The sequence below is a fragment of the Leuciscus leuciscus genome (assembly GCF_965113295.1).
Source record: "Leuciscus leuciscus genome assembly, chromosome: 20".
NCBI lineage: Eukaryota > Metazoa > Chordata > Actinopteri > Cypriniformes > Leuciscidae > Leuciscus > Leuciscus leuciscus.
In genome coordinates this window covers 31,074,808-31,096,909 of record NC_138744.1, presented here as the reverse complement: position 1 = coordinate 31,096,909, position 22,102 = coordinate 31,074,808, and the positions used below count along the sequence as shown (strand labels likewise).

Sequence of the window (22,102 nt, the reverse complement as noted above, 5' to 3'; positions counted from 1 at the left end):
TTATATACATATTTGCTTAGAAGAGACAATGTCAAGACAAAGGATGTTTATTTAAATAAACAGCACATTTCATTCACAATGGTATTTCAAAGTGCTCTACATATAGGCATGATATAGATTAAGAAAAATAAACAAAGTCAATTTCTACATCCATCCATTCTCCAAAACGCTTGTTCTCTTTAGAAATTATTTAAGAAAATAAAAACGAATGAAATAAAATGCTGAAATGAAGGAAATGCAGCATTAAAGACAGATTGCAAAATAAAAATGATAATGAAACAAAAAAACAATTAAATGGACAAAAAAACTAACTGAAGTAAACACCACATACATCTATGTAGGTATGTACATCTATTTAGTGTGATCTAGTCACTAGTGGACGCTGTTTAATGCCAGTGAAGACAGAGTCCAAATTGTTTTGTGATTGGGTTATTCAAACCACATTCAGATGTTGTCAAAATTGCATTGCAGTGTCCTATAATCTGAGACTGATGATAATGCCAGGTAAAACACGGCCCCTGGGGCTGTAATTGCTTGATGACACAGCTAGGTAAGTAGATTTGGTTGTCAATTGCATTGTTATGATAATTTTTTTTGGAGATTTCCATTATTTAGTCTAGTAGTATTGAACAGGAAAGGTCCAAGGATTGAGCTCTGGTGGGCTCCAGGTTTCAGCAGTTTCGTGTCAGACTGTTCCTATCGCACTCGTCTCACACACAGCATGAAAGGCATGTGGGAGGCACATGGTTATAAATATAAACTAATGTGGAATGTGGAAAATAAATGCTATGGATATAAGGAGAAATGAAGGTAAGATGAGCTTTTGAGAGAGGTGTGGTGCTGCTAGAAGAAAAAGGATGCGTGTCTAAGGCCTGCTATAAGTATCTTCTCATTGTTGTGCATGTAACTCTGTCGTTCAGGGTTGGGTGGAGTCTAGAAGAGAGAGAGAAGGTGATCCCTTTGTCTGTGAGATTACATTCATTAGAGTTAGCAGGTTTGCATTTAGTCACTACCTGCTGCAGAGATAATCTCTCATACATACAGGGCAATAGAAAAGTAGGGTAAACCCACAGACCGATGAGGCATGGATCTGACAGAAAGCCACAGAGTTAATGGAATCTGTCATCAGGGCTCCCGGGGATATATTTGATTTCTCAGACATTGCTCTTTCTTAGAGCAAAAGAAAAATCTTTCACTTGAAGATATAATAGAATAGCAAATGTTCTTGATATTTTAAGATAAAAGTCTTCTTTCTGCTAAGAAAACATATCGTAACTTTCAGGTCTCCCACCCAGAAAGTCTATTTATTAAAACGGCTCATTCAGAAACACTCAGATTTCTGAAATCAGACCCTGAAACATAATCACATGACCTCTATATGTTTTTCCAGAAACTCTGCCAACCCAGTGATGGTTAAGTGAAGTAATGTGAAGGAAGCAGAATAGACACTATTATTGCAAAACAGCAGATAAGAGTAAAATGTGGTCAAGTGGGTCAAAGCTTGTGCTGTTCCTGTCTGTGTCTTTAAACAGATCTCTTTTCATTTTAGTCAGTTTGTTAACATTTTATAACAGTTTGTGACCCAAAAAACACACTTTACTACACAATAAATAAATAATGAAATAAATGAATGGTGGTGATGGATGGATGGATGATGATTATGAATGATAATGAATCAATGAATGTATGAACGATGATGACGATGATGATGATAATAATGACCGAATGAATGAATGAAAAAAAGACCAAATGAATGAGTGAATTAACTAATTAAATGATCAAATGCACACCTCCGTAACTACAATGAGTAATCATTTATTGTGAAAAAGTGCTAGACAATTGCACAGACGTTTAATACTTGCATTCAAGGGTCTGTTCAAATCACCAGCCCTAAATATGAGCATCAGTTTGATGCTTGCCTTAGCACTATTGAGACTGAGAATGAGAATTAAACGCTTTTGTGGATTTTAAGTCTTCCTCTTTCCCTCTTTATCAACAGCCATCGATCAGACATGAGAGAAGCCCAGACAGCCGCTGCTTTAATAAGGTCATTTCTGCATGTGGAGGAGGAACATGGTCCATCTCACTCTCTGAGAGGTTTGCACAGAGACAACAGACACAGAGTGAGTCACTCCACTAAATGTCATCTAGGTTTATATCCGTGCTTGTATGTAGAGAAGAACTGAGTAGAGGAGTGGTGTTGGGTGTAACCAAATGTTTACAATAGGCGTATCTGTGACTTTTGCAATGAGCTTTAGACAGCACCATCATAAACAAACATGACACGCTCCTTCACACCTCAGTATCCAATAGAATGCCCTTAGTAATAAAATACCATGTTGAGGACGGTTCTGTCAAAATATCATAGCGGTTATTACTGTACAATCATAATTAATAAAAATGGGTATTCACTCAAACAGTGCACGCTAAAAAACTTAAATGTACTGAGGATTTATTTACACTTAAAAGTTTTTGAGAAAAACGTTAAAGATGTGAAACCATTTAAATATACCTTATGAATTGAGTAAATCAATTCCATCACCTCCACCTCTCTGGTGGTGAGAGGGCATCATTAAGCAGCCTCACTGCATAAGGGTACAGGCTGTTAGCCAGTCTGGCTTTACTGGCACCAATGGACCTGTACCTTCTCCCTGAGGGCAGCAGGTGGAACAGGTGATGGGCCGGGTGATGCCGGTCCCGCAGGATGTTGTGCACTCTCTTCAGACAGCGGGTATCATAGATGGTACTGATCTCTGGGAGAGTGGTCCCAACGATTTTACCCGCTGTTTTTACCACTCGTTGGAGTGCCTGCTGATGGGCCTTAGTGCAGCTGGAGTACCACACTAAGAAACCATATGTCAAAACACAGCTGATGGCACAGTTGTAAAAGTTGACCATCAGCTGTTTTGGAATCCTGGCGCTCCTCAGTTGCCTCAGGTAGTAGAGGCGTTGCTGGGCCTTCCCTATCACTGCGGTGATGTTGGTTCCCCAGGACAGGTCCTCAGTCACAGATACTCCCAAGAATTTGAAATGTGGCACCCTCTCTACCACCTCATTGCCAATAGAGAGAGAATATGGATAAAAATTTGTCCAAAAATATTAAGGAAGAATATCTTAAAAATATTATTTGTTAGTCAAATGCTGATGAAATGCTTTTATGAAATAAACTTAAAGAAGAAGTTAACTGTTGAATTTTCCAAATATATACAGTATATATAGTTTGGTATAGTTTTATTGTAGTATTTTGACCCAATATTTAGATTGTTTTTAAATGCTTTATTCATAAATTATTGCATTTGATTCCCTCTAGGCCTGTACTATATGGAATTTTGGAGGAAATTATTCTTCCTCTGGTACATTTTTGTAGTTAAAAAAAGTTCTCTCAAATGTCTGTCAAATTGTGCACAATATACTGTGTTAATATGAAGGAATTTTCCACGTTGTCTTTTTCATACGGGTTTTATCTTTATTTTGAATTACGCATTGCTTTGGGTTGTGTTTTAGAGTTAAAGAACATGTCCGTAAAAATGGATAATGTCCTGACAGAAAATTACCAGTACCATTATGTAGATTAAGCTAAACAAACTCACACATCTTCAGAGAAAAAGTGAGAAATGAATTATTTGATTTGTGTTGATCATTTCTACACACTTGCCTTTCTCCTTCCTACTGAGATTTTCAATGAATATGCTTTCAACCAAAAGGGAAACACCTGTAACTGTATCCACATTATAAGTGAGGAATCCCAGAGAATGACACATTTAATAGTTCAGCGAAACCCATTTGGGCTTGGAAAGAGTATCTTGAATGTGTATCTTTATATGAGGCAATAGTACAAAGAATGCCAAGAATAGGTCTTTTTTTTGTAAGTGAATATGTGAACAAAAAGAACAAAGAACAAAACAAATGGGTTTTTATGCTCAAATTGAAATATTCTTTTTCTAATGTTTTTTTTATCTCCTTCCAAATATTTCTGCTTTTCCTTTAACAGTTTGGAACTGTCCGTATCTTTAAACATATGCATCATAAAAGCATTCTTCCCACTAACCTATACAAACATGGGCACGAATTCAAAACCTAGTGAGCTTCTCTACATAGGCTGCATTTTTAAGGAATCATAGCAACACTCCCAACAGGAAGGCTGTTCTAAAATCTAAAATTATGGCATCAAGATACTTTGCAGATAATTTGTAAAAAATCCATCCAAGATGGCGGACGAGGCAAGAACATAGACAGTAAAAGAAATGGACACATGCAAGCGACCCCGTTGGATTCAACGGAGAAAAGTGAAGTCACTCACTTCCTGATGGCTGAGCGTACTGCGCAGACTCAAACTGAGCTTGACGACATAGATGTGACGTGAGCAACCCGTCTGTCTTCTAGTAGCTGTGCCAAGAGAAATCAGAATCATTCCCTTCCGAAACTTGCAGAGACGGAGAGTGTGAGTAGGAGGTGTTCATGAGCTAGGAGCAGGATTCTGATTAATTATTTTGTCATTTTGCCTCCACGTCCCCCCGATTGCCTGCGAGCTTCTCCTCCTGTCTATACCGTAATCTCTCTACTGTGCGACAGAGAGTCGCGTGGTTATGACACAATCGTTAGCCTATTTTTACAAAAACTGCTTCTACGGGGCCATAACGTAAGATACGAGGCAATGGAGCCTTTTATACATTTTCGTGTTGCTTTAGAAATAAATAATGGACAAATGGAGTCTTTAAACGCCTCAGATGTAAAGTTATTCGCTGTCAAAGTGACGCCAAAATGAATGGGAGTCAATGGAATGCTAACAGCAGGTGATGGTCCGCTAATCAATGGCGGCGCCCGGGGAAGCTTCAGTGTTTTATGAAACATTGGCCCCCTGGGCAAGGAAGATCTTTTCCTTACTTCCTTCCTATCATTTAAAAAAAAAATTGTGGTCCACAATCAGAGCAATGGAGTAAGTAACATATATTCTTCATTCATCTTTCCGATCGACAAATGCCTGATCGCGGTTCTCTGTTCCTCTTTTTAAATTAATACGCTGTCGTCGATATCTTCTATAACAGACGCGATGGCGGAATCTACACATCTCAATTCTCCAGCGGCAGTCATCTTTATTGTAAACGAATTCAACCCAAGCGCTCTTTAGTGACAGGGATGATTACGTTACTGTTGATCATCTGTCCATCATCGTATAAAGCCCGCCCTGACAATTTGATTGGTCTGAACAGCTCTGGTTCGAGCATATTTGCTCCACAACGGATCAAGTCCAGACCGAACTTCCCGACCTCAAATGTTGTGGGCGGGGCTAAATTCGGCTGGCATCCAGGCTAGTTTTACAGCATTAGCAACATGATAACGTCGAACTCTGTGAGTCAAGTAAGTGAGGAGTTATGCAGAGCATTTAACAGTGTGTTAAGGTTAAGATGCTGCGTCGCACTATTAAATATTAAGGTTCATTAAGGGGGTTTCCCAGTGATGCCATTAGAACCATTTTTTGTTCCCAAAGAACATTTCAATTAACAATTCTTAAAAGACTAATTTTTAATAACTTTTTAATAACCTGAAAAACCTTTTTTTTACTCTAAAGAACCTTCTGTACTGAAAGGTTCCATTGATTTTTAAGGTTCTTAATGGAACCATCAATGCCAATTCAGAACCTTTATTTTGAAGAGTGTAAGAAGACAGTTGCCAAAGCAGATCACTTGTGTGGTAAATACATTATTGCACAGGTGGAAATTACTGGTGGCATCAATAAACACTTGAGAAATAAAGACACAGGGTCTTTTAATAAACGTTATCCACTCATTTCCGGCACGGAATATAACAGTGTGAGACATACATCCGGCTTAAGGTGTGGATTTAGAGATCTGAGACGATGAAGTGTACAGTATATTATGAACAGACATTATCTGAGGCAAGAGGAAGGTTGACTAATACAGATTACAAACTAATACTCAGTTGAAGATGTAGAGCGCCACCAGCAGGTGACTTTGAGTCACGCCCAACCCTGCAGCAAAGCTAATTTACATACTGTAGGCATTTACAAAATTACAACTAATAAAATGGACTTGAAATACTGATTTTTGGTGAAATTATTGTATTTTATGGGAGGAAACAAATCACTGAGTAATACAAGAGACATAAATCTTCTAATCTATGTATGAAATCACTTGAGTCATTTATGAGGTTCGCCAAGCAACTGACCAATTACACTGTATCACGCAAAATTGAGGATGCTTTAATCATGTAAAAGGTGAATTAATGCTTGATCATTGAATGTGTATCATACTTAAACATAGACACAGGACTTCATTTATAATGATGACCTTGACCTGCAGTTAGAAATACATAAGTTGCATTTTCTATGAACATACATCAATCATGTATTGGATAACTAAAACTAAAACCATTTAAAAAAAAAAAATTTTTTTTTTTTTTAAATAAAATAAACATTAACCGAAATAAATAAAAAATAAATAAATGATGTACTAATTTTTTTTTTTATTAATGAAAATTAATTAGATATTAAAAAACATAAAAATGACAACAAATTTTTTTTCAAAATAATAATAATAATAATAAGGTACCACTATAATGGTACCTTAATGATACTAAAACACAAAACATATATGATACTGTATATGCACAAATCAAACATATACAGTAGATAAGCTAATTGTACAAATGAAATAATATTTGACAAGACAGTAGATACATTCAGTCAAACAAGCAGGTTGACACAAACACACACACACACACACACACACACACACACACACAGAGAGAGAGAGAGAGATAGAGTACAAATATTTGATATCCCTCTAATATTTTGACACCACCATGTCCAAACAAAGCACTAAACATGGACGCAAGTCGATCAGTCCTCAGAAGGTAAATTTTTTGGCAAAAACTAAAACATCTCTCTGTTTGTTAACAGTTCGGGAGGGTTGATTTGAGCTGGCTTCTATCATGTTTTATTATAAGAAACAGATGTTATATTAAAGCTTTCCCTGGCAAATTCTCTACTTCCACACCTCCGACTAGATCATATTTCTCTCCTGACTGTGGAAGCTAATACAGTTGCTCAGTTCTACTTGTAGCACTGACTTGGAAGTTGTTTATGTTGTATTCACAGTATTTTAATTGAATATTCAGTATGAAGAGCCTGGAGCCACTATTTGTTCAGCGACGACTCAGCATCACTGTTAAACGCTTGACTGTCAGTTTTGTCGACATAGCTGTTTCTGTGGAGCTTCGTAATTGATTGTTTGACAGCTGTTTTCTTTCTTTTTTTTGTTCCACTTCCAAACTGAGAAACTAACATGTAATTCCTCACACAGGACCAGCTGGAGTGGTTTACAAATAAAACTCCAACCCAGATAAAAAGTCTCTATACGCCAACATATCAGCTCAGCAGAATTCCAGCTCAGATTCACATAGACAGATTCATACAGACATTTTTAGGTGATCTATAAAAATGTACAGTGCAATTAACATTTATATGAGGACAGTTCCTCAATTAGTGAACATTTCGGTCTCCCATGATTATTCAAAAAGTAAAAAAATGCTTATAAAAAAGAGTTATTCATTATAATAACAGGTAACACGTTGCAGTAAGTTTGTTCACATTAGTTAACTACATTAGTAAACACAAACTAACAATGATTTATTAATCTTAGCTATATCAATACATTAATAATATCAAAAGTTGTATCTGTTGATATTATTTAATGGACCTGAGCTAAACAATGAACAGTTTTAGTATGGGCAGCGGCTATTTACACCAGTGGTCTACGTCAGGGGTTTTCAACTGGTTCTGTGCCAGGGACCACCATTCTGACTAATAAGTAATCGGCAGCCCACTATTGTGTGTGTGTGTGTGTGTGGGTGTGTGTACTCCTTACCTGTTAGTGGGATTTCTGGGCGTGGTGACTTCCACACAGTCTGTCTATTTGTGGTGATATAGTGGTATATAGTGACTGACAGCCTCATATCATTCTCTGGTTCCAGCCTTGCCCTGTACTTGTTCTTTAGATATGCCAGTGTGGAAAAACCGCTCTCACAGAGGTATGTAGTTGGAAAGGGTAAAAGACACCTCACTGCTTTTACTGTAAGCTCTGGAAATTCTGTCTGGCAACTTATCCAGAACTTCACAAGGGGTTGTGTATCATACATATGCCTCCTGACAGAGTCTGTGGACATCTCTATGAGCTGATCCTCTTCTACAGTAGTTAAGCTTGACCCTGCTGCTGCATCATCACTGAATGGGAGCAGGATCCATTTGCTGTCACAGCGCCACTCATCAGAATCATTGAAGTACTTTCGGAATTGAAGCACAAGCTTCCTCAAATGCTCACACACAATGTCTTTAATGTCAGTGCTGTCAGAATATTCCTCAACTGAAGGGAACATAGCCAAGTTACCACTCTCCACTCTTTCTATCCATCTTGAAATTTTTTTAACAAATGCCTCTAGTTTTTCATAGAGCTGCAGGACGTTTGAATCTCTCCCTTGCATTTGAAGTGTTCAACTTGTTAAGCTCTGCAAAAACATTGGTGAGATACGCCAGCTTAGTTAACCAGTGGCTGTCCTTGAACATGTAAGCCAGTTCAGTGCACTCCTTCTCGCACAAGAAAGTATAGATAGCGTCACGTAGTTCAAACACACGGGCGAGCACCGCGCTGCGAGACAGCCATCTCACCTCTGAATGGTAAAGGAGAGAGGTGTGTTCACTTCCTAAGCCTTGACATAGGGATGCAAACAGGCGTGTATTTAATGCTTTTCGTTTTATCAGGTTTACAGTTTTAACAACAGCATCAAACACCTCGCTGAACTCAACACTGAGATCTTTGGCGGCCAGAGCTTCTCTATGAATCATGCAGTGTGTCCAAATTATCGCCGGTGCTACTTTCTTTACGTGCCCAATCAATCCAGTCTGGCTGCCACTCATTGCCCTGGCTCCATCGCTATAGCGCCACACACTTCTGCCACGAAATATTGTGTTCTTTGAAAAAGTCATCAAGGGCTGAAAAGATCTCGGCACCTGTAGTTCGCCCTGGCAGTGGTTTGCAAAAGAGAAATTCCTCGCACATCGCACTATTATCCTCGTATCGCACAAATGCCAAAAGTTGCGCGTCATTTGTTATATCTGTCGTCTCGTCTAATTGAATTGAAAATCCCTGAACTGATCGAAGTTTCTCTATCAGCTGCTCTTTCACATCATTTGCCATTTCCTCAATTCGACGTCCGACTGTGCTATCTGACAAAGGAATAGTTTTTAATTTATTAGCACATTCTTCGTTCATCATGGTTTTACACATGTCTATAGCTGCTGGCAAAATCAGCTGCTCTGCAATTAAATGAGGCTTTTTGCATTGCGCAACTCTGAGAGCCACCAGATATGAGGCTTTCAGTGCATTACATTTTCACTGACTTTTACACTCTTTCTCATGAGCGTCTACTGTCCTTTGAAATCACGCAACATCTGTTGCATATCTCCCAGTCACGTGACCCCTGCGTGACACGCGGCTGTCAGCCATTTTGACGGAATACTATTGCACAAGCGCACATACATGAGAATGTGGATTATCACGTTTTATGGCTGCGAATTGATTAAAATAATGAATAATGGTCACTGTATTAATTATCTTGAGCCTGCTGAAATGTTCCTATAAATATATTTTCTTTCCAACTGTGCAATCTTAATAATAAATAGGCTAAATATATTTATCCACTAAGCTGCAGCAGTCTATGCTCGTCTTCCCATTAAGTTTTTTTTCTCTTTCTGACATAAATACCTGTTGTTACATTTTTTTTATTAAATTGACTATAAAAAAAGATTGCTTGTGTGTGCTGGTGTTCATTCCAGTCTTTTAAAATAGTTGAATGAATGAATGCTCGCGAGGTGCCTGTAACAATTTTTAAATAGGCTAACGTTAGGCTATTTAATCAATAATGTACACACAGGGTAGAGGAGAACGACAGTCAACTACTGTCATTTTGGGCATTTTGGGCATAAACATGTAAATAGTGAAAAGACTGACATTGAAAAATGACACAGAATGATTAAAATTTTATATTTAAATATTTAATCCAAATAAATAAATGTTCGTGGTTCGCACCGATGTTATTCATTTGTTCTCACACACTTCAGCGTCGCGGTCACTGGCCACTATCTATTATTAGCGCAGCGGCCGTCAGCTAACTCTTCACGTCATGTCATCATAAAAAGAAATAAACAAGAGGAAGATAAAATAATTAGGAATCATAGATCCATATGAAGCACCACAAGTTCTTTTTACAGGCATTAAATGTGTAGAAAAACTTCCTGACATTGAGTTCGGTGACATTTACAGCTACCTTATTCACTTCCCATCACGCTACACCGGAGCTTCATTAAAAGCATACAAAAGCTTAGCAGGCTATCGGTATCACGAGTTCGGATGGGTCAGCAACTCTTTGATTTGGACGCCAGCGGGGAAGGATTTTTCAATCATCACCGCAAAGGTTGGTCAATAGATGAATATTTCGCGACGAGCTGTATTATCACCAGCGGTTTAGCATTTTATATTCCGTCAAGATGGCTGCTCCAAATGGCGTGACGTCACGCGGGACGTCCCTATAGGCTTGGCCTTCAAGAAGCTGTGATGTGTCTCCATATGACGAGAAAGTTTCGACGGTTTCATGGATTCATTTGAAAGCAACGTTGAACATACGAAACACAGTGGAACCTCCTCTCCTGTTTTGTCAGTCGTTACTGTAAATCCATATTTAACATAATCTTCACTGTATTTTCTTTTTCGTTTCCCACTACGTTTCCCTGTTTCCTCCGAAGTTGTAGCTTTGTCTGAAGAGCATGCAGCAGAAGCCTGTCCATCTGTCCTGACATCTGTCACTTTCCTCACTAAAAAGCGATCCATGCTTGGTGCTGACTAGCAATCTTCGCCTTAGTTAGAAATGTTAGCTAACAGCTCCACTCCACTCCAAATTTAAATTCACCAATATTAAGCGTCTTTTCAATGAAACCTCAATAATGTATTTCCTTAACTCCGAGATGCTGGTCTATTTCGCGCGCAAGATGAATGTGTACGTATATGACGTTGCAAAGCATAGACCTGATAGGTGCAAAGCTAGCCTATCCTGTGTCAGTTTGAATTTCAACTCCTCTATATTATTTTAGATATTTTCATTAAATTTAGTATTCACACCAATGTGCAAATATTCTGGAAATGTTTGGAAAAATAAATTATTTAATAGTGAAATTACGTAGGCTGGAATGCATGTCACGGACCACATGCAATGCCGCCGCGGACCACCGGTTGAAAACCCCTGGTCTACGTGATACGCAGGTATACGCCGTATACGCTGATTTCACGCAGCCGCCATTTTGAAATCGAAAGTGAGGCTCCGGTGGGAAGAACCCATAGACAGTATAAGAAATGGACAGAGTCATCTAATTGGAACTCAATTGAGGCAAGTGAAGCCCGTTTTCAGCGATTTTTTTAGGACTTCCGTTCCTGACGCGCAGACTCAAACTGAGCTTGACGACGTAGATGTGACGTGAGCAACCCGTCTGTCTTCTAGTGGCTGTGGCATGAGAAATCTGAATCATTCCCTTCCGAATCTTGCAGAGACGGAGATCGTGAGTAGGAGGTGTCCATGAGCTAGGAGCAGGAGAAACTTTTGCTAGGTATTCTGATTAATTATTTTGTCATTTTGCCTCCACGTCTCCCCGATTGACCGCGAGCTTCTCCTCCTGTCCATACGGTAATCTCTCTACTGTGCGACAGAGAGTCGCGTGGTTATGACGCAATCGTTAGCCTACTTTTACAAAAACTGCTTCTACGGGGCCATAACATAAGCTACAAGGTAATGGAGCATTTTATACATTGTCGTGTTTCTTTAGAAATAAATAATGGACAAATGGAGTCTTTAAACGCCTCAGATGTAAAGTTATTCGCTGTCAAAGTGACGCCAAAATGAATGGGAGTCAATGGGATGCTAACAGCAGGTGAAGTTCTGCTACAAGATGGTGGCACGCGGCCGGCTTCAACTTCCGGTCGACTTCCTTCCCGATTGGAAGAACCCCGGAAGTAACGATAAACAACAATGCCTTGGATTACCAACCTGAAGCTGCTGCCGCGATTTACACTATTGGATGTTAATATCCAATATAGGATATGTATATAGTTCATTCCTGCTTCTTTTTTTACATTCTGAATTATATATAAAAAAATTATTTTATTTATAAATGAATTTCACTGTATATAGTCTAAAGTATGAAAGAAATGTATGTAAATTTTTTGAATTGACACAACATCATTAAACACAACAATACGCCATCGCATTCACGACTCTCCTGTGATTAAAGGCGACACTTCCGGTTTTCTTCCCACCGGAGCCTCGCTTTCGATTTCAAAATAACGGCTGCGTGAAATCAGCGTATATCCACTAGAAAAGGCCAATGATTTCCGTATACCCTCTTAAAAAAAGCGTGAGGATACGTAACAACTTCGTTTTGTGTCAGAACTTTCACACTTTCATTCATAAATTCACCCCGTCTGTGTTTGCGAAGCGACACGGATAGAATCGCGGAATCCAGTCACGGAATTTGGCTATTTTTGAATGAATAAATCAAAAGTAGGGCTGGACAATCATCAAATCTCGATATGGACTAGTGTCTGTGAATATTAAAGTTAAAAGAGACTGCAATTGTTCTACGCGTCTCTGGGAATGAGCTCTCAATGTGTGCTCCACACACACACACACAAACAAACACACATTCTGAAGCACGTGTGACTCACGCTCGTGGTGTTTTCAGCATTTCACTGTATTGAGACATATGATGTAGGCTACATATGTGCACTTCATCGCAGAGCTGCTATGAAAGTCACTTCACGAGAATTTCACCATTTCATTTAATAAAACTATCGTCATTCATTCGTTTCATATACACACAGAAACTGTAATGTCTTTACGACAACCTTTCAAAATAAAAGTTCGGTATAACTTGAAGAAATTATAACAGAAATATATTACTATTGCACAGTAGAGTATACTTCAAGTAGGCCTAATAATAATAATAATAGTTTATTAAAACACACAGAAACTCAAATGTGTACAACCCACCAAAATAAAAGTTCGGTCCAACTCAAAGAAATTAGAAAGAAATTGCACAGTAAAATGTATTTAAAAATAATAATAATAATAATAATAATACAATCTAAGGCGTTATTTTAAGGGAATATCACACAAAGTTTTTCAACAGTAAACTTGCCAAAACAATAACACCATTTGTTTTTTTTTCAAAAACACCATTTCTAAAAGCAAATTTGTATTTGTATAATGTTACTACGGTGGCCGAGAGAGCTCAACGCGCTGCAACTGAAGAAAACACATGCAAATAGAAAAAACACCCGCAAATTAAGAAAACATCTTCATCAGTTTCACAACACATGTTTGCTCCAAATACTCACAACACAACCAAATACAGAAACGCGCTGCAAAAGTTCACAACACAACCAAATGCAGAAACGCGCTGCAAAAGTTCACAACACAAACAAATACAGAAACGCGCTGCAAATAGGACAGAACACAACGGAAATGTTTCCGGGGAACCCAATAAGTGACGGACGGACGGCTGGGACGTGCTTATTGCTTGTGAGCTTTACCTATGCCCTACTCTCTTAAAAGGGCAGACGGCAGAGCCCTTGAATTGGGCACTTTGGAGGGAGCGGGGCACTTGTGTGCCATTATGTTGATGAAGGGAGCAATGAAAGACAACGTAATTTCCTCATTATTTTCACCTGGGATGTTCCCATGACAACGCAGCGCGTGTCCATCAGCTGAATAGCTGTTCTTACCAGAAATATTGTATTATTGCTGTTAACATAACTGTTGCAAATAAATATACATTTTATACAACAAAGTTTTTAAAATATGCGTTATATCTGCGTGTGAGTGTCTCAACTTTAAAACTTGCCGTCTCATATTTGGACCCTAGCTGCATTCTAACATTTCTTATGAAACTTATTTTAACATAACATGACAAAATGTGTACAATGTAACTGATGTATAGATTAATATATTTCCCTCTTTTTCTCTATCTTTTTTTTATTTATTTATTTATTTTAGTCTTCAGCTCATTGTTCTTTTTAGTATTCTTATGACATTGATCATATTGTAAATACATTTTGTATATTGTATACAAAGTTGTATGTCATAAACATGTCATCTCTGTATGTTTTGCAAAAAAAATTTAATAATAATAAAAGTAGACAGCTGTAAGCACGTCCCAGCCGGGTCCGTCACTTATTGGGTTCCCCGGAAACATTTCAGTTGTGTTCTGTTCTATTTGCAGCGCGTTTCTGTATTTGGTTGTGTTGTGAGTATTTGGAGCAAACATGTGTTGTGAAACTGATGAAGATGTTTTCTTAATTTGCAGGTGTTTTTCTATTTGCATGTGTTTTCTTCAGTTGCAGCGCGTTGAGCTCTCTCGGCCACCGTAGATTACAGTATACTCACTACAAAAAACTAGACTACACCACTGATTTACACGATGTAAAAATAGCAGTATTTTCTTTGCAATAAATGTAAATAGTTAGATATGTGTAAATAGCCATTGCCAACAAGACGGGCTATTTGCACTTAGTGTAAATAGACAATCTGTTTAGGGATTTTAGTAACTAAAGTTAACAAAGATGAATTAATAGTATAATAAATGAATTGCTCATTGTTTTTGTTATAGTTAACTAATGTTAATTAATGGGACCTTATTGTCAAGTGGTACCAAATAGCTTTAAAGTTTTATTGTCTAAATAATATATTATTTCCTAATTTGACATTCTTTCTATAATAAATAGATAAAAATAACTGCTGTCTCCAATACTATTGTTATTACCACCATAAAGCATTTTAGATAATTAAGTTGGTAACACTTTACAATAAGGTTTCATTATAGTTAACATTAGTTAACATGAATTAGGAATTAACAATACGTCTATAACATTTATTCATATAATGTTTAATGTTAATGTAATGTATAATGTGAATGTATACACATTTTCTAATACATTATTAAAATCAAAAGTTGTATTTGGTAACATTAGTTAATGTTATGTTATGGTATGTAATCTCACAGAGCTGAGCTGGTGGAGAGGAGACCTGGAGCCAGAGAGCTGGAGGGAGTCAGCGGATAGGGTGGCACCCAGGAGCTGTGAGGCACCACCAGAGCAGATGAGTCCTGGTGCTAGACGGAGCCAGCGGTGATGGAGACAAGAGGGTGGGCAGGCGACAGAGTGGGAGTGGCCATCTAATTGATTCCTTGGATCGAGTTGATAAGGGTTGGAGCTGAGAGGCACCAGCGGAGAAGGTTAATACAGTGGACTTGATGGAGCCAATGGTGATGACAGGGACAGCGGTGTGGGCAGGTGACAGGATGGGACTGGATCATCTAATGAATTCCTTGGAGCGAGTTCAGGGGTGGGGACAAGGATGGTAGCAGGCTCCATAGTTCAATGTTCAATGTTCAATTTATTTATAAAGCACATATTAATACAACAAAGGTTGACCACAGTGCTGTACATAGGAAAAAATAAAATAATCATAAAATCACATTCAAATTCTATAACATTGCCTCAGACAATCACAAAATGTGTGAGATGGATGGATAGTGAGATGGATGTGCCAGCACTCCTCGACTGTCTAAGTCAGTGGTCTCAAACTCAATTCCTGGAGGGCCACAGCTCTGCACAGTTTTGCTCCAACCCTAATCAAACACACCTGATCCAGCTAATCAAGGTCTTCAGGATTACTAGAAACATCCAAGCAGGTGTGAGTTGGAGCTGGTTGGAGCTAAACTGTGTAGAGCTGTGGCCTCCAGGAATTGAGTTTGAGACCACTGGTCTAAGTAGAGGACTGCCCCCATGGCACAGACGCCAGGATGGACCTGGTGTTAGGCTCTGGCCTTCGGGCAGAGATGGCTTCTGGCTCTAAATCCAGGATGGACGTGTTGGCATGCTCTGACTCCATGGCTGGAGTCAGCACAAGGTCCGTGGCGGGCGTTGGCACAGGCTCTGTTTCCGAGGCGGGCTTGTGCGTCGAGATCAGGTCCGCGTGGAAGATCTCTCATACCTTCTAGGACACTCCGGGCTCGGACGATGAGTCCTGTCTAGAGCGGGCAGAGAGATGGTGGCTGGAGATGGAAAATGTGCCAGGGAGTTGGAGATGGTGAGTCGGAGATAATTTTAATCAACACAGAGAATATACACTAGAGAATACACAGAGAATTGCCACTAACCACATAAAATAAAGACGTGAACTCAAAAAGAACTGAACAGAACCAGGGGTATAAAAACACAGGCGCAAACAAGATGAGACACAGCTGACAATAATCAGTAACTAAGGAAACTGACAGGGAGTAATTACGGTAATGAAGAACGTTAAGCTGAAAGGAATTGCAAGGAACCAAGGCACATGAGCAAAAACACAGTGGCCCTCATTTATCAATCTTGCGTAGAAACGGGCGTATATATTGGCGTAAGATTATGCTTACACTCCTCTCATCGCCTGATTTATGAAGCTGTGCGTACCTTTGAAATCCAGGTGTACGCAATACCTGCCCTTGATAAATGCCGCGGCTGAAAACGATCGTCATTAGAATAACACGCCCCTATATATTCAAGTCTCCGCTCCCCCCACGCCCTCATTTTACGCCATGGACACACGGAAGACGGCAAAAAAGAGAAACTTCTCCGACGTGGAGATCGAGACCATCACCAGGGAAGTGGAAAGAAATAAAATCGTTTTATTTGGGAGTTTAAAGAGTGGGATTAAAGGCGCCCACAAAAACAAAATATGGACCCAAATTACGAGTTCTGTTAATAGTGTGGGGGTTGAGAAGCGCACTCCAGCAGAGGTAAGAATGTTTTATTGCTTAATATAGACCAATAGTGATCAAGTTAAGCATGAGTTTTCTTTAATGCTTAATATAGACCAACAGTGATCAAGTTAAGCATGAGTTTTCTTTAATGCTTAATATAGACCAACAGTGATCAAGTTAAGCATGAGTTTTCTTGTTTATTGTAGGTGAAAAAAAAGTGGTCCGATATAAAGATCGCCACAAAGAGGCGCGTCTCGGCACTGAAGAGGAGCCAGAGTCAGACTGGGGGAGGCCAGTCGGATCCAAGCCTCCAGCTGACACCGAACGAGGAGCGGGTGGCAGCCCTCATCGGAACGGCGTCTTTAGAAGGTATCACCAGTGGGGGAGATACCGACGACATTCATGGTAAGTAAACTTAAATGTGATAGACCAATAAAATAAATAAAAAAACACATATGTCCATAGTTAAATTATTTTATTTAAATTTTGCACTATTGTTTTGCAGATGATGGCACTGCAGGCCCCAGCGCCCTCGAGGCATCTCCCCCTCAGCCCATCCAGGAGCCTGAGCGTATCCTTGCGCCCCACCCAGAGCCTGAGCAGGTGCAAGCAGGGGAAGCCGCGGCCCGTCCACCAGCCTCACGTGCGCCACGGCCAAGGGTCCTGACGGATGAGGTCCTGGAAAGACAAACAGAAATTTGTAGACTACTGGTCGAAATTAACCATTCATTAGTGTCAATAAATACGACATTAAAGCAAATAAATGAAAACTTAAAAAAAAAATAAAACTAAAAAAAAACGAAACCATGAAAACGAAGTCTGTGTTATTTTAACTTACCCTTAAAACCGCCGAACAAGGTCCCGTCTGAGCTGAACAGCTCCTAAAGCCGGTGGTGCTGCCCACTGCTCCACTGGCACTTCTGGGTCTGGGTCAAGCGCGTCAAATGGCACACGGTTCATCTCAGCCATGTTGTGCAAGACGGCACATGCCAAAATGATATTGCACACCTTCTTTGGCGAATAGAGCAACGTGCCCCCCGCGTGTGCCAGGCAGAGCCATCTACCTTTTAGGAGCCCCACGCAGCGCTCCACAGTGGCTCGTGTTTGTGCGTGCGCTTGGTTGAAGTTGCGCTCCTGATGCGTCACGGGGTTTGGCACAGGGGTGACCAAAAAGTCCAAAAGAGGATAACCCCTGTCACCTAAAGGGGAAAAGAGAGGTTAGGAAACGAATATATTTTGCAAAATAAATTTGCTCTTAGTACTCACCTAAAAGATAACCATGACCCCTCAATGCGCCCTCCTGCAGCCGTCTGCGCACGCTGCTGTGCTCAAAAATGAAGGCATCGTGGGTGCCTCCAGGCCATCGTGCCACAACATTTAATAGGCAGAGTCTGGCATCACAAATAATTTGCACATTGACTGAATGATAATTTTTGCGGTTGATGTATGCGTAATCATTAACCGATGGTGGTTTCAGACGCACGTGGGTACAGTCAATTGCACCTATGACATTTGGAATCCCAGCAATCTCATAAAACCCCCTTTTAATCATTGTTTGCTGGGCATTGTCGTATGGGAATTGGACGTAGTGTGGGATGAGAGTCCTGATGGCAGCCAGCACGGATGGCAGCATGCGGCTCATGGTGGGTTGGGATATGCCAGACCTGTCAGCAATCTCCCGTTGAAAAGTTCCAGTGGCTAAGAACCCCAGTGTGGAGAGAACCTGGACTGGAACAGGTAAGGCCCTTGACCGCCGGGTCTCACGCTGGAGGTAGGGCTCCAGGTTATTGCACAGCTCCAGGAGAAGATGCCTTGGAAGACGGAATCTGCTCATCAGCCATTCATCTGATTCATTCAGAAGATCTCGCCTATCCTCAAATACTCTTTCCCTTCTCAAGGGCGCATATGCGTCTTCTAAAAGAGCCAGGTCAGCCATCATTGAGAATTGGTATAAGGTGGAAATCCAGTTTAAATAGCTGTTTGGATGAGCAAATGACCTATCACAATGCATTATTTTACAGCACGCGTTTTGAAACAATTAGCATTTAATTTCGTATCACGTCACATGTATTGGGGTGTACAATAGTGATGATGATGTGATGTGGAGTACCATTCATTCACATTAATTATTGCATGACAATTTGTAATATTATTATTATTATTATTATGATTTTTATTATTAATGACGCTTATTGTAATTTAGAAGAAGAATGTCGTTATTATTATATTTGTATTATTATTATTATTATTATTATTATTATTTAAAAGAAGAAGAATGTCATTTTTATTATTTTGTCAGTCTGAATAATGTTTTGGTCACTGAAAGCATATGCCTACAAATCAAATGATTTGGTAAAGTCACACAAATTAATCATTGAAGTCCATGTTGCACAAAAATAAACATTGAAGTTTATAATTACTATGTTTTTTTTTTTTTTTTTACAGTGGGTCATAATATATCATATCTTTTAGTTTGTCAGTGCGTTTTGTGGTGTTAGGAATTGTTTTTCTGCGCATTCCCGCACTCAAAACGTGCGTACACCACCTCCTGAGCAGGTGTAGGATTTGAGCGTGCCGTACGCCAAAGTCCATATTGATAAATCTCAAAGTCACCGTGGTTTTGGGTGTACGCCCGGTGTACGCTGGAAATTTGGTGTACGCACTTTTGATAAATGAGGGCCAATGAAACTAGACATAACCCTGACAACCAGCATGGCAGGATGACAGTTTGAGCATCAGAATATTTGAGAGTAGCTTTAGTAGGTGTCAATTCAGAAACAATACATTTTTAAAAACAAAATGAAAGTTAATTATCTGCTACAGATAGGCTAACTCACCAATGCAATCGCCAGATCCCTGCAATGGGGGACTATATGCAACAGCACATTTAGAAAATAACCCTTTATAATCCCTGTGGCTTTCAATACAGATTTGTTTTACAGCCTTTCTATGCTGCATTTCCTGTGCTTGATGACTTAAAAGTATGACATGTAGACGGGCTCATTGTCTGAATGCTAAACTCTCCCCTGTGAGGTTATCAAGGCCTGGCAATGATTCTATCCAGATGGAGAAATGTCTGAATCAAGTTAATGAGCTCTCCGTTTCATCGGGTGCTGTTAAAAAAATTCCTGTAACCGAGAATAAATTGCTCTTTCTTTGCCATATTTATGGCTATGAATTATAGCTTAATGTCAGATAAACACAAATATATTTGGACAGTGATATAGTGATACCGAAAATTTTACATGAAATCCTAATTTTCATGTCTAATTGTATCATATTAAGAATCAAATAGTCTAATTGGGTCTGTGTGTTCTAAAATATGTTTTGTGTAACATTCGTGTTTGAGAATTTCCATCAGGATTGGTTAGGATAGGTTCCCAATATTATAGAAATCCCAATAGGAATTTTGACCAGGGTCTGCACGTTTTTAGGTCTGATTCAGCATTTGCTAATTATAGCAATGAAAAGAGTATTGAACATTGAAGGGCACATTTAACATTTAAATGTATTAATTTGGCAGATGGTTTTAATCCAAGTGACTAACAAATGAGCTGCTACACAAGCAATTGTATCTACTCTTATATGCAAAACTGTTGGCTCCCAGACGTGATTGCAAATCTCACTGAACAATTCATTAGTGAATTGGACTGATCCAATTGCATCTATTCTCAAGTCAGTAGGTGTGTTCGGCTGCGTCTGAAAGCTGATAAATGCTTCCTTCGGAGAACGAATTCCAGGGTAGGAAGGCATCAAGGTACGTCTGAATCCATTGTTAGTTTCACTTCCTGTCTCCTGAGCTCCCTTCATCTGATCGAATTTTGAAGGCAGCATAGATGTATCCTTCACTGCCTTTGATATCCCACAATCCTGTGCTTTCCATTCTGTAACAGTTGAGCTAGAAAAAGAAAGATGGTGGCTGAAAGTTGTGGTTGCTGGTCAGTTTGTGTGTACATTTTTGACCAACGTTTTCCACTTCTAATGTCATTTCTAGCAAGTAATTGCTATTACAGTAATTAAATATTCACTTAGTTATCACCAAAGCTCTCTCCATTTTGCCGTCAGACTGAGCTACTATCTGTGTGTCTTCGTTATACTCCCTCCATCCCACTCCACCCCGCACACGTATTTTGAGCAGTAAGATGGTGTAGCCTATATAAAATTGCTAAATAAATAAACATTCATCTATTAGTACTTTTTACTTTTAATACTTAAGTACATTAAAAAAATCATGTACTTCTGTATCTGTACTTTTACTATTTTTTTTTTTAAAAGGAGTAATTAATACTGGATTCATATTTTATCAGCGTATCTGCACTTACTCAAGTACTTGATTTGTGTTCTTCATCCACCACTAACCATTACTCATTAAAGAATTTGGGAAAGTTGTCAGTTTTTCTTTTCTTAAAAGATCAATCTTACATGGATGTCATATAAAGATATGGTAGCTTTTAAAAGTTTAGCTACATAACATACCTGTAGAGCAGTAGTTCTCAAATGTTTGTTGGTGCTTCAACAGTAAAAACAAATGTTTTGTGGAGAGCTAAGAAGTTGAACCGAACCTTAATGTACACTGTTGCATAACTGAAATGAGACAAAAGAAACTAATCACTAAATAAGGTTAACACAACCAGTTCATTCATTGCATGAGTTATGAGTTGATTAATGAGTCAATTCACTTCATAACTGTTCTAGTTGTTTTCATCTGTGTACCATAGTTTGAGAACCACTGCTCTATATACACTTAGTTTCAGTTACACAGCTTGTAGGCTTATAAAGCTTCACTAAGGCTCTTCTGTGTGTAATTCTCCATGTGCTCCTGGGCAAATCTCAGCCATCTCCATCTGGATAGGACTCCCAGCTATACTTATTTCATGTACATAGTAGCAATTATCACCTGCCATCATTACTAGATGGCAATCCCTCAACACAGGTGCCCACATCTGTGAACAGGTGAATAAATCTCAGTGAGTGACAAATGCTTGGGATGACAGTTTATTGAGATGCTTGTGATTCCTCTGCTCTTGTTCATAGCCTAGTCCTCAGAACAGTTTAATCTGGCCAAGAATGCTACAAATATATGACTCTAAGGAGCTACAATAAACCTTAGTCAGGTTAGATGCAATATTGAATTGAACGCATATGAAAATGAGGCTGTGAGGGATAGACTTACAGACCTTACAATGGCACACACTGTGTAAAGGTCCTAGATCACGTAATTTTCACAACTCATAACTTTTA

General features: G+C 39.2%; 2 protein-coding genes across 2 annotated transcripts; one reads left to right on the top strand and one right to left on the bottom strand.

Moving 5' to 3' along the window:
- The first annotated feature begins 16,468 nt into the window (after nt 1-16,468).
- LOC309484204 (nuclear apoptosis-inducing factor 1-like) lies at nt 16,469-17,706 on the top strand. Its single transcript, XM_082150483.1, has 3 exons — nt 16,469-16,897; nt 17,068-17,266; nt 17,367-17,706. Exons 1-3 carry the CDS (start codon nt 16,697-16,699, stop codon nt 17,645-17,647), a joined length of 681 nt encoding a protein of 226 aa, XP_082006609.1. The 5' UTR covers nt 16,469-16,696; the 3' UTR covers nt 17,648-17,706.
- LOC309484181 (putative nuclease HARBI1) lies at nt 17,422-18,872 on the bottom strand (the record flags this gene model as incomplete). Its single annotated transcript, XM_082150456.1, has 3 exons — nt 17,422-17,539; nt 17,700-18,060; nt 18,128-18,872. 2 exons carry the CDS (start codon nt 18,870-18,872, stop codon nt 17,702-17,704), a joined length of 1,104 nt encoding a protein of 367 aa, XP_082006582.1. The 3' UTR covers nt 17,422-17,539; nt 17,700-17,701.
- Nucleotides 18,873-22,102: the final 3,230 nt, after the last annotated feature.